Raw genomic sequence first — 14,802 nt, forward strand, 5'->3', positions numbered from 1 at the left:
CCTCAGGAGAGGAAAGCTCATCAAGAGCATATTGGGTAGCTAGAATACTCATGCGATTCAAAGCGGTAGCGTCAATAAAAGGTCTGATCTTGACAGATGGTTCCCCAGAGAGATCGACATTGAAATGTTTGAAAATAGTAGTGAGAATGGCCCCATAAGGAAGGAATTTTGTGTGGGTGGAGGCCATAAAGTTAAAGATAACTTTCCACCCTAGAACAACTCTATTGCCAATGATGGCATAGATAGCATTGCAAAGGTCTTGGGAGTAGTGGTTATAACCCCCTGATTTGGGAATTAAGTTATATCTAAGGATTCTCCCTAAGACCTTGGCAAGGAAAGTGGTGTTATGAAAATCAAGAGGGAAATGCTTGCCAGGAAGGATAACAAGAGAGTCAATGGCAGGATCATCAAACTCAATACCACCTAGGAGGGTATCTCCCCTAGGTATCCCAAGAATTTCCGCAAGTTCATTTGCGGTGAAAAAAATTTGTCGACCCTTGACAACGGATGTAATGAAAGGAGTACGAGAGTCAGCAGAGTTGATGTTCATATTCATATAAAACAGTTGCACAAAGTGAGGGTAATACAGGTGTGCATTAATAGAATCGAAAAGATGAAACAAACCGACATCTTTAAGAATAGTATCGATATTAAGATTCTATCACTCCTCGTAATTTACAAATCTACTCGTAAAAATTTTTAACTGACAGAGACCACGATACTTCCCGAGTAAACTGGGAGAAATCAATTGATTTTCATAATATTGTAAATATTCTTCAGGGGGATTTTGAGTTCTAGGAGTGGGAGCAGAAGCTTGTGAGGATGAGGCCTTTCCTCGACTAGTTCTAGGATGTTTGTTTCCTCGGTTCATGATTATAGAAAAAATTGAAAGATTATATAACAAAAAAGAACTCCTAGAGCTTGAAACCCTAACTGAGACAAACTCTAGATCTGAGCAAAAAGAAGAACAAAAGAGGGAGGGAGAGTTATACCCTCTAGTGGAGCTCAGAGCACAGGAGTCGACGGAGGAGCGGCGATCGTCGAAGAAGACGATGGAGACGAAGCTTCGGTCGACTGAGATGGGGAAAAAAGCTTTGAAGAAAAATTGGGGAAGAACAATGGTTGGGGTATAAGGGGAAAACCAACGGTTGAGATGTTATAAAAAAAGAGTGAGCAGCCAGGATTAAGAGGCAATCGGGTCGGGTCCACAGTAAATCAAAATCCGCAGAAGAATACAAACCCATTTACCATCGAGCACGTCAGTTGACATATCAGTTGACTGATGGCATCAGTCGACTGATGTGTCGACTGATATGCTGAAAAACAGTTTACTCATATAAAACTTGATTTTTGAGATTTTAAATATCTATAAATATATATAAAATTATATATACCTCATACAATCAATAATTAAACATATCTCAAGTAAAAATTCAAAAAAATATAAAAATTTCAAAAAATATATATATATGAAATTTTCATAAAATCAATTTAAAACTCATCCTATAAAACAAAGCTCATAAAACAAAAAAAAATTAATTTTTGTTTGGCACCCAAGCATCTTTGGTGCCGAAAAATTTTAGGACGTGACCCCCATCATTTAAATTCAAGACCCTAGGATTATGAACCTGTTTGGGCATATTTTGTGGACGGATACGGTCAAAACAAAATTATAAACATGAACCATATGATTGCAATTTGTGCAATGAAGGGGTTGAAATGGTTTGCGTTGACCAAAATGTAGTGCACGTGACTTATTTGCAAAAAATTGTTTTTCTTTAAAATTATTTTGCAAACGAGAATTTCTTCTCAAATCAAAACAAAACTTGGTCAAATGACCAAAATGACCATAATGATTATATCTATACACATGAGCATACTTATGATGAACAATGGGTGCATATGTGTGTACATGTGATGAAGGAACTTGATGAGATACACAAGGAGCATTGACATTTTTATGTTTGTGTGCATCATAGCACAATTTAGCTAAATGGCCTTTACAGCCGTAAATAGAGCACTTGTAAACTTTACTATATATGTGTGCATAATGAGTGGATGATTTTGACTTAGACTTGGCACACATATCCATAAGCTTCTTATGATTATTAATGCATGTTTTCAAAGTTGAATCTAAAGATGAAATGCGTTTATTCACAAGATTCAAATCTTCATTATTAGGCACATATGTATTTTTATTAGAAGTAGAACTCTTCATTATTAGGCACATATGTATTTTTATTAGAAGTAGAACATATATAGTCATTTATAAAAGAAGCACTATTAATTTTTATGTTCTCTACTTCTAATATGACATTATCTCTTTCATGAGTTATCTTAGCAACATTTGAAATTAAGGAAACATGATCCAATTTTAATTTCTCATTATTTTCTTTGAGTATGACATTTTCATTTGAAATAGTATCAAACATAGAAGCTAATAACTCATGATCAGATTTTAATGCAACATGCTTGCTTTTTAAATCTAAAAAGATATGATGCAATTTGTTGTAGACATGCAATAATTTTCCAGAAGCACAAGCAAGTTCATCACTAGATAAATTATTAATAGATTCGAACTTGCAAACTTCACTAGGGCTATCGCCTAGTGGCCGTATGCATGAAAATAAAGCTCCGCATGAACTAGAAGCGGAATCATCCAAAGCTTGTCGGATCGCCTCCAAATTCCCTTGATGTGCTTCTATAAGTTTCCACAATGTGTAAGTACTATCAAAAGAATCAAGCTTGTTAGAAAAAGATGAATCGAACGCATTATGTAAAAATTCTAACAAAAGCAAGCTTGTTAGAAAAAGATGAATCGAACGCATTATGTAAAAATTCTAACAAAAGCTTGTTCATGGTAAACATTTTATGATCATCTTTACTCCACTTGGATTTCTCCAAAGTGGGTACAATATAAGTGCAATCTATAATTTCCCATAAATCAAAATATCTAGATCGAACAAAAAGTTTGAATCTAATACACCATTGAGCATAGGGAAAATTATCCAAACGAGGAGCAACATTAATGGCATAACCTAAACTAGGTGCACCTTGCATATCCATAATGTATATATGTGCAAGCAAGATACAAATAAAATCAAAACAAGATTAGCACAAAAGATAACTTAGAACTTTAACTCAATGTGATTAGACCTTAAATCAAAAAGCACCAAACTCTGATACCAATTGTTAGACCCTTGAGGGGAGGTGAATAGGGTTATTGCTAATCTTATTAGATATTAATGCTGACTAAAACTTATTAACAAATATATCCTAACAATATAGAGTTATTGCTAATCTTATTAGATATTAATGCTGACTAAAACTTATTAACAAATATATCCTAACAATATAGATATTCAAATTGATATATGTACGGATATAGCTGACTAAAACTTATTAACAAATATATCCTAACAATATAGATATTCAAATTGATATATGTACGGATATAAGAAAAAGTGTAAATAAACACTTGATAGTGCCCAAAGGACAAACACAAACACAAGATATGATCACGGAGTTCGGACCTTCCGTCCTACGTCTCTGTTCCCCACTCCCAGGAAGAAATCCACTATTATAACCGGGTTTTTTAGACTCACCTAAATAACGTTTATACCTCACAATATGGTTTTCTAGTTCACCGAAAACTTTACAACTACACACTTGCAATCACGCTCTACACCCTCTAAGTGTTGGCCTAGCCCGTGTCCTCTTCCTCAAGTGCTCAGATTTATAACCTCTCTCTAGGCTTTACAAGCGATGCCCTCCTCTTGGAATTGACCCCGTCTCTCACCAACCACTCCTCTCGGTATACAAGTATAATACAATGTGTAACTCACAATAATGCTCAATTACAATAAAATATTCTCTAATTGAATAAGAACTCAATGTAAGCTCAATCTCACAAATCACAAACCCACAACCTAATATATGATGTATGAAATGCTACAAGCTCAAATAGGGTGTGTGTGAGAATATGACTATAAACAAAATTCAACTCAATTAGCAAACTAGCAATAAATGATAATATGAAAGTCACAATGAATTGCTAGAGAATAGAGTTAGGAAAACTTCTCTATAAACACAATAGAGGTTGAAGAAGATTGAGGTTAGGAAAACTTCTCTATAAACACAATAGAGGTTGAAGAAGATTGAGGATGAATTCCTCAATTGAAAATGCAAGCCTCCTCTTTGTAAACTCAAACTTAGAAACTTTAAAACAAACTTTAAACACTTTCAAACTCTTGTTATAAACCCTCTTTGTTAATACTTCTGATGAGAACAATAGGAGTTTATATAGGATGAAAAACCAAGGCACAAAACCCAAGCAAAACCAGTAAAAACACAAAACTACAAAAGGCTGGAATTATAGCCGTTGGAGCTAATTTGTCGACTAATGGAATGCATCAGTCCACTGATGAGCTGACCGTTATAGGCATTTTCTTGCTTATCAGTCGACTTATGATCTTATCAGTCGACTGATGACCTTATCTGTCGACTAGTCAGTCGACCAAAACATAACAGAGAGCAAAATGGCAAATGCAGGCACTTTCGTCAGTCGACTGATCAGTCGACTGATAACCAGTTATCAGCCTGAAATAATTTTTGAAAGTGAGCTTCAAGGCTCTATAAAAAATAGCAAATATGTTCCAAAAATGTAAAACTTTGGGAAAAGTTTATAATCACGAATATGAACATGTTGGAAAAAGAATTTTTCAAATTGCTCTTACCATTTGTGAAAACTCAAAAATATTAAAAAGTGCAAAAATACATGTTTTTTAAATATGTTTATTTTGACATTTGGCTCAATCAAGTTTTGAAAACTTGTGTAATGTTTTTATGGACATAATAAAAGGTGTAAACAAGGTTTGTATAGTCCAAAACATATTTGAATAAATTTGCATAAAAACACCTATTTTCATGAAAATTCAAAGAAAGAAAGAAGTAATGTGTGTGTATATTTGAGCTTATAGAATTAACACACATAAAATAATCCTATACTAAGTATACCAAGAATGATTCTCCTGAAGCTTGGACTTGAATGGATTGACTTGTTATGCATGACTTCAATATATCGGTTTTGCTCAAATTCTTGAATATACCTGTATATACTAAGCAATACAAAACAAATTACTAAAACCAATATTAGTCATAAATTGATTGTTAAATCATTATCAAAACAAAAGGACCCAACAAAACCTTCATCGTTCTGGACAGACTAGACGTGAGAGACCTCTGGAGGTGGTACGACGACAACGGTGAACTGAACGATGATGACGAGGCGGAGATCCGATGACGACGAGTGCGACGGTGTTGAAAAACGAGGCGGGCGTCAGAAAACTAGATGACGATGTGTGCGACGACATTGAACTGGGCTATCAAGTGGTGACGGGTTGACGGGTCGATGAGTAAACTGGCGATGACAAACGGCGTCGACTGAGTGATGACCACGACATGTGAACTGATAACGACGAGGGTGATGATGAGGATGACAGCGTCAACTAGATGACAGTGCAGGTAATAGCGTCAAGTGTTAAGATGATGACGGTGATGGTGTCGAACTAAACAGTAACGCGATCGACGGCATCAAGATGGTAGATGATGAAAACGGTGATGATGCGGGTGGCCTGTGTTAGGAATCGTGATCCCAAGATTAGTTTGTTTTGATGATAACAAATATTATATGTTTTTTGTATTATGTGCTAATATTCGTTTTGCAGTATCAGAGCTATATTAACAAGTATATTCAAAGAGATACTCAAGACATAGATGAGTTCAAGGTAAAATGAAGCAAAGAAGAAGATATACTTTATTATCAAAATATAATTTTATATTTTCTTTGCTTAGAAATTTGTAAAAGCCTTGATCACTCACACACATGCACACACATAGTATTAGAACACACTAACACATGCTTAGTGTGTTGGTTAACAATAGAAATCCCCTATGTTAGCCATTAGCGTTTATAGATATTGAATGAGTCTTAAAAATTTTCATTTATACCCCTTAGTAACTAAAATTTGGAAAAAACTCAAAAGAACAAAGTTGTAGGTCCCTTCAACAGATTTCCAACAAATCTTAAATCACCTCATTCTGATATTAGATGAGAAAGTTATAGCCAAAATACTAAAAATAGAATTCCAGAATCTGTGAGTTTACAGTGTAGTCGACTACTATGCCTTGTAGTCGACTACTAAGAAATTTTTTGACTTTATAGAGTTTGTTTACACTCAGTGTAGTCAACTACTATGCCTTGTAGTCGACTACAGATGTAGTTTTTCTAGATTTTAGGTTTTAAATAAGTGAGTGTTAATAGCCGTTTTGTGGACGTTAATTGAGTTTAAGATTATGTCATTTCAGAGGCCATAAATAGGTTTAGATATTAGAAAGCAAGCACTAAGTTTTGCACTTGTAAGATTCATATATTGTGCAAACTAACTCTCTAAACTTTTAGTTTTTTGATATGTTTTTTCATAAAGAGAGTTTGCGATTTGCCTTTGTTCCTATCATTCTTAGAGCTTGTTAAGGCAATATTCAGAGAGTTAAAAAGATTGATAAGCCACTGTTACACGTTCACATCCACATCAAGGCTTATAGCATTAGAATTATACATTGATTCAAGGAAGGTTCTCTTAGGTTTGAGAGGGTTGATCTCTTGGTCTAGAGATCAATGTGACGATTGGCATGGTCTTGTCAATTGGGTTGTAATTTGCATGGTCTTGCAAATTGGTTAGGATTGCTTTTGATTTTGTAAGGTTTCAAAATCATAGTGAAAACTCTCAAGCGGGATTTGCTTAGGGACTGGATGTACACCGGGGAGGTGGAACCAATATACATGCTTATGTTTATGATATTCACTTTTTAAGATTGCAATTCTTTCTTTGCATTTTATAATCTATTTTGCAAACTCACCCTCTAGTGTTTAAGTGTAAAACTTCCGCAGATTTTTATAAGAGCACGCTCTATTCTTAAGGGTCACGATCCTACACTTGGTATACATAAGCAAAAACAGGATCCTACATTTGGTATTAGAGCAAGGTTGAAGAAATGGCATCAACTTCTGACTCAAACTCAAAATTCAAGGAAGGACATTCTACAAATCATCTATCAATATTTGATGGACTAAATTACAATTATTGGAAGTGTCAGATGAAAATCTATCTCCAATCAATTGCCTACGAACTTTGGAACGTTGTGGAAACAAAATACGAGAAGCCAACTACTCCTTTCATGAAATGGACTACATCTCAAAGGAACAATGCAAATTTGGATTCTAAAGCAATGAACGCCTTGTTCTGTGCTCTTGACAAGAATGAGCTCAACAGGGTGTCAATGGCCACATCTACATATGACATTTGGCACACACTCAAGGTAACTCATGAAGGCTTAAGTAAGGTTAAAGAATCTAAAATTTCTATTCTTGTACACAGATTTGAATTGTTTAGAATGAAGAAAAACGTGACCATTGGAGAGATATTTACAAGATTTACCGATATCACCAATTCTCTCATCGGTCTTGGAAAAGTATACACTCAAGTGGAGATGGTGCAAAAGATACTTCATTCACTTACCCCACAATGGGAAAAGAAAGTTACTACAATAGAGGAAGTAAATGACTTGTCAACTCTTACGGTAGAAAATCTAATTGGTAACCTCATGGCTTATGAAGTTCAAATTGAAGATAGAAAGAATGAGGATGAAACAAAGAACAAGAAAGTGCTTGCATTCAATACTACTTCCGATAAAGAAGATTCGGATGATGACAAAGAAATGAGCATGTTTGCACGCAAGTTTCAAAAGTTCATAAAACAAGGTAAGTTCAAATCAAAAAAATTCAAATTCAAATAACTTACTTTGTTTCAAATGTAACAAACCAGGACATATGAAGAAAGATTGTCCACTGTTGAAAAATAAGCAAAAATCAAATTATTTCAACAACTTCAACAATATTCAAAGCAACAAGAAAAGAAAGGCTTTGGAGGCTACATGGGATGATAGTGATGGTTCGTCTTCGGATGAAGAAATCGAAGAAAAGGAAAGTGCCTATATGTGTTTTATGGTACAAGATAAAGTAAGTGACAATGAAGAGCTTTTAGATGCTTTCAATGAATTATATGAAATATTTTTGAGATTAAAGGCAAGTAAGTGACAATGAAGAGCTTTTAGATGCTTTCAATGAATTATATGAAATATTTTTGAGATTAAAGGCTTCACATAATTAGATGCTTTCAATGAATTATATGAAATATTTTTGAGATTAAAGGCTTCACATAATTTTCTTAAAGGTGAAAATAAAAGATTACTTGAAAAAAATTTTGATTTTAATTCTTCTACTATTTCTAATTCTCAAGTAACTGAATTGAAAGAGGAAAATAAATCCTTGCTAAAAGAAAATCATATTTTGACTAATGAGAATGTTAATCTAAAATCAGAATGCAATGGTTGAAAAATTTGCATTAATGTTTTAGATAAATATATTTCTTCTATTAAATTAAAATATGATGATATATGTTTGAATGTTAGTAAATTCAATAAAGGTAAAGAGAATTTGAATAACTTGCTCTCATTTCAAAAATCATCAAACAATCATTTTAGCATTGGATTTGTTCCTAAGTATTTTACAAAGAATGATTATGTTTTAAAGAATAATAATAAGAATATTCATGCTAAACAAAATAAGTATATATGGATTCCTAAGAATTTGAATATTAATGATAGGAATGATTATATTTTATCTTATGTTACGCCCCGCTTCCTAAAATACCTGGGAATCAGAACGTGAATAAGCCCGCGACGTATTAGATTAAGAAGAAATATAATCATTTTTTTTTCTCTTTTCTTCTCAATCCAATACGCTAAGCGTCAAGTACATAAATCTCAATCACAGGTCCTCGATCACAATAGCAAGAATATAAAGACAACTCAGAATAAGGAATAGACATATCATCAATAGTAAATCATCCCAGACATAAAAATATATGGGTCAAACATACCCTTATTACAAAACAGTCCAACTAGAAAATAAGAAATACATAGTCCATAAAGAAAGTACTAATAAAATACTAAATCCATCATCAACTAGATAAAGGTACGGTAAAAGAGTTTTAATGTTCATCAGCTACTACAAAAGAAAACTACTGGGCTTCAGCTTATTCTTCTATTCCACCTGCAAGGCGCTCCTACTGAGAATCCTCTGGCTCCTGCACATTTCCGAACTGAGGCTGTCCGTCTCCTAAATCTGACGTACACCAGAGAAAATAGGTGTATGTCAGGGTGCATGGCACACAGCAAGATCCCACAAAGAGAATAGGAACGGTCGAATGACCAATGCAATAACAATAATAATAAATAGAAACATGCAGCTAGAATACTAACAAGCTAGATGCAATCCATCAGTAGAGTATAACGTTCATAAGAATCCATGATCATCCGAGTAACAAGGACATACCCCTAGATAGAATTAATACTTAAAAATCTACAACTCGAGACGTAGTACGTCGAGCGAAATAATACAAACAAGGAAACCCTCATGTATATACCTTATGTCTCAAATTGTAGGTAATTAATTATTAATCCCGATCTATGTATGAACAGAAATACAACTAGTCTACATCTAATAAAACCAACAAAGTCAACCATAAGACACGCAAGCATATTATTCTTGTTTTACATGTTATTTGAATTAGGGAAGAATATTTTCATATATATAATCGGGTCCCCGTAAAGTCGTCAGGGGGCCGCCCTCAAGTCAAGTTTGGCTCTCCGGCCCAAGTATATATATAACTCACAATATCAAGAAAGCGCATATGCCCGTTTATATAAATGTTATATTCTTCGTCCAATTCCCCTTTATATCCCCATATTTGTCAGTTTAATTAAGTAACTGTACATGAAATATTGTGCACTAGCCACGGAGTTACCGTGGAACGACTTCTGCAAAACTATAAAAATAACCGTGACCCATAACACGTCCGATCAAGAGTGCATCGTATAGTCGATGCTATAATAGTAATAGTCAAGGAAACCTCATACCGGGATATAGATATCAAGGGTACAGCCATGCTTTGAAAGCACGCTTATAAATCATACTTTTAACAGGAGTCGTCTTCATGTACAGTCTCTCCTATTGGATAACAACTAGGTGATAAAACAACAAGTTCCATACAATCATTCATCAACAAATCCCACACATGTAATAACATATCACAGTTTAATCTATGCATGAAATTCATTATAGATCTAAAATTCTAATAAATGACCAATAAAATAGAATTCCACACGTACGACAAATATAAGAATAGATAATTCATAAATTCATTTTCCAAAATAAACTCCTTTTAAATAATTCTAAAAAATATTTTTTTAAATATTCTTTTTAATATTCTCTCTTTCAAAATAATTTATTTTCTCATTATAATTAATCTAAAATAATTTCTTTTTCAAAATAAATTCTTTTAAATTAATATAATTATCTAAAAAGATTTCGCTACCGAATTAAATTCTTTTAAATCATTATAATTTCCCTAAAAATGAATCCATTGCCGAAATAAACTCTTTAATTTATTTATTACTATAATATTTCAAAATAGTCTTTACAAAAAATTCTTTCTTTCAAAATGTTTCATAATTAATTATATTACAATCGTCAAAATATCCTTTCATCACATACGGCTCAGAATACATATCATACCCCCTCTTTACGAATATAACCACTCAGTAATTATCTCATTATTACTACTAATATTACTCATCAACCAAACCATATAATAATAGTCTAATCTATGCAATTAATAAATACAGATATAAATAATGAAATGATAAATCAATCGAGGCGGGAGTGGTGTTCACTCAGGGTTCGTCGGACGGGATCGACGTCTGACGGCCGCGTGTCCGCGGTCATGACAAGCTTCGTTCGGAGCTGTTAGGGGCTGTCGTCAAGCGGAGAAGGTCGCAGCGGACGTCAATAAGCAAGGCAGGATACGGCGAGCTTGGGACGAGCAGGGCGAGGAGAGGAGCGTGAGGGGCCCGATCTGTAGGGGTGAACGGACGGCGATTAGCGAGTGGGAACGGGCGACGGCCTCAGTTAAGGGCGTGGAGGCCAGGGTCAGGGAGAGACCGGGTGGTACGGCTGTAGGCTCACAGCTGGTGATCGGGGAGGCTGCAGCGGGCATCGCGGCGCTGGGGGCAGGCTGCGGCGAACAGGGTGGAGGGCTATTAGCTGAGGCGACGGCGAGGACGCTTGGATCATGCGCGTGGAGAGGGTGTGAGACTGGTTGAGGACAGGACACGGAGGCGGAGGCTGGCGGCGGGGTGCGGCGGGGCTGTTCGGGGTTCGGAGGGAGGATGTGCGGTGGTCAGAGTTCGTCGCGACTTAGAGGAGAGGTGGCGGCGTGGTGCACGGCGACAAGGAGGCAGTCGACCAGGCGGCGCTTGAAGTTGACACCGGGCGAGGTTGGACGGAGATGGAGAGAGAAGTGGAGAAGAGGAAGTATGGGCGTCGTGTTTTCTGCGTGAAGGACAGGAGAGAGAAGATATATATATATATATGTATAATAATATATAATATAATATTATTATATATCATATATATGTATATATTAGTATAAATTATGTAATATATATATATTATATATATGTATATATTTATATATATATAAATAGTATATGTATATATATTATATATAATATATGAAGTTATATATATATATATATGTATATGTATATATATAATAGTATATATATATGTATATTAGATATATAATATGTATAAGTGTATAATATATATATATATTAATCTATGTATATATATATTATATTATATTATATAATGTATATGTATATAGATATTACTGTACTATATATAAAATTGGGTTTAGGGTTAAGGAACAAAAATAATTATAATAAATATTTACAGGTATTTAAAAATTAAACTAATTATATAATAATTATCTACAAATAAAAACTTACATGTTGTGCTAATACAATAGTTAATACGAGATAGTCGAAATATACATATATTGTACAATTAAATGAGAATAAGTAATAAATAAAATATATTTACTTATATTTAAAATTAAATAATTATGGGATAATTATATACACAGTAAAACGTACTAGTTATACTAATACGACAGATTATATGTAATAGTAGAAATAATATAACTAATTATACAAATAATATGTAATTATTAATATAACGTATTATACAAAAATATACGTAATAATAAAAATAATACAACGTATTATTCAAAATGATATGTAATAATATCGATAGCGTAACAGATAAATTCCAAAAAATTTCACTGCACAAAATTAATTTATAAATACTAAAATCATTTAAATAAATATAAAGGTTAGACTTTTAAATCGTAGAAAATTCTAGAAAATCAAGAAAAATACAAATACTCTTTTTAAAATAATAATTAAATATTTTAAAAATACTAAAAAATTATTTTTGACTAGTATCAAAATTCACAGTCATTACATCCTACTTTTAAAAATATTAAAAATACTTTTAAAACAAATTTTAAAAATACTTTAAAACAAATTTTACATCCTAATTTTTGACTAGTATCAATATTTTAAAAATACTTTTAAAACAAATTCCGTCCTCGGAATTAAAATAAAAGTAATGCAGAAAGAATCCAAGGACAGAGATATGGAATGACATCCATAAACAGACGAGACAAGAACAAGAAACAGCAGGAAACCCCTAAGTCAAAGGGTGATAAAGCAAGAACGGAATAAACAAGAACCTTGCCTATTATAGGAGGATGAAAATGCATGTCAAAGGGTGATAAAGCAAGAACGGAATAAACAAGAACCTTGCCTATTATAGGAGGATGAAAATGCATCTAGGCTAGCACTCATAAACAAATCCTATTTGCCTATTATAGGAGGATGAAAATGCATCTAGGCTAGCACTCATAAACAAATCCTATCATAATATCATAAGGCAATGCGAAATAAGAAAGTTCATATGCAAATAAAACTAAGAATAAACTATTCTTACCGGTGATAACTTGGTTGTTCTCCTCAGCTTCTACGGCTAACATCATAAACACTTGTCGATGCGGTTGCTGCCCTTGTGCTTCCCGATAAACCTGTTGCTGTGGAGGAAGAGGCCCTACTCGAGGATAAGGTCTGTGCTGAGCTGGAGCTGCTGAGTCTGATCGAGGTGGAGCTGGAAGAGCCGCTCGTACTAGAGGTGGGGGCAAGCGGGCATGTTGTCGCTGTGGACAGTCTCGACTGATATGATCGGAGGATCCACAAGCATAGCACAGATGATGACGCCTGCAACACTCCTGCTCGGTATGCCCAGGGTATCTACAATAAGAACACCTCACCGAAGACTGGCTTGAGACTGCACTCCAGGATGCTGATAAGGGTAAGCCTGATGAAATGGCTGACGCTGAGAATGTTGTTGCCTTTGCGGGTTCTGCTGCTGCTATCTCGGAGGGGGACGCTCGACATTCCGGGCCGGAGCTGCTGGTGTCCTGCTCTGAATCACATGTGGGTCTTCAGGCTCCTTCTGAATGCTCTCAATCTCACGTGCTGCATCCAGTACTGCATCGTGCGTCGCAAGTGCTCTACCAGCCAGAGCAAACCTGATATACTTATCCAGGCCCTTCTGAAATTGATGCCTCCTGATAGTGAGGTCTGTAACAAGATGAGGAGCGTATCGACTCAAGGAAGAAAACTCGGCCTCGTACTCATCAACTGTTCGTCCTCCTTGCTTGAGCTGGAGCGTATCGACTCAAGGAAGAAAACTCGGCCTCGTACTCATCAACTGTTCGTCCTCCTTGCTTGAGCTCCACAAATCTTCGCAAAAGCTCAAAACTCGGCCTCGTACTCATCAACTGTTCGTCCTCCTTGCTTGAGCTCCACAAATCTTCGCAAAAGCTCATCCTGAGCTGACTGAGGGAAGTACTTCCTGTTGAAACGGTCTGTGAAGATTTCCCACGAAATCGGTCTCTCCAAATGAGACTTCTCTGCAGTCCACCAAATCCGAGCTGTGTCGGTGAGCTGAATATCCATAAGGTCCACCCATTCAGCAGGGGAAATACGGGTCACCGTGAGAATAGTCTCAGTGACCTTCAAGAATTCCTCCGATGCTAGGGGTCCTTCAGCACCAGAGAAAGAAGGGGGCCGCATATATCGGAACTCCGTAACACTATACTCTGGATGATGAGGAGGCTGATGCTGAGGCTCCCGCTGCAAATGCTCAGCCAAGAACTGCTGATTCGCCACCAATCCATGAATCATCTCCAAAAGCTGGTGCGGCTCCACTTCAGGCGGTGGGGCACCGCTACTGGGCTGGTTACCATTACCACGCGTAATCGCCATGGTTCTAAAAAAAACGAGGATTAAGAGGATAACCAAGGTTAAAATCAAAATAATATATTGAAAAATAGGAAGTAAAATATAATTATCAAAATAATAGTATAAGAACTTAATTGTAGTCTTACGGATAAACATGATATGTATCTAAATTGTCTACTATATTCTTACTTGTGAGGACTCGGGACCGTGACCTGCATGGGCCACCAAAAAAACATGTCACGCCCCGCTTTCCAAAATACCCGGGAATCGGAACGTGAACAAGCCCGCGACGTATTAGATTGAGAAAAAATATACACTATCATTTTTTTCTCTTTTCTTCTCAATCCAATACGCTAAGTGTCAAGTATATAAATCTCAATCACAGGTCCCCGATCACAATAGCAAGAATATAAAGACAACTCAGAATAAGGAATAGACATATCATCAACAGTAAATCATCCCAGACATAAAAAT

The 14,802-nt window shown here is 35.3% G+C and overlaps 1 protein-coding gene across 1 annotated transcript; it reads right to left on the reverse strand.

The window, feature by feature from the left end:
- On the reverse strand, window positions 13,840–14,352 carry LOC109841857. The gene has a single exon (XM_020410789.1). It carries the CDS (start codon window positions 14,350–14,352, stop codon window positions 13,840–13,842), a length of 513 nt encoding a protein of 170 aa, XP_020266378.1.

The sequence above is a fragment of the Asparagus officinalis genome, chromosome 5 (genome assembly GCF_001876935.1).
Source record: "Asparagus officinalis chromosome 5, Aspof.V1, whole genome shotgun sequence".
In the NCBI taxonomy this organism is placed as follows: domain Eukaryota; kingdom Viridiplantae; phylum Streptophyta; class Magnoliopsida; order Asparagales; family Asparagaceae; genus Asparagus; species Asparagus officinalis.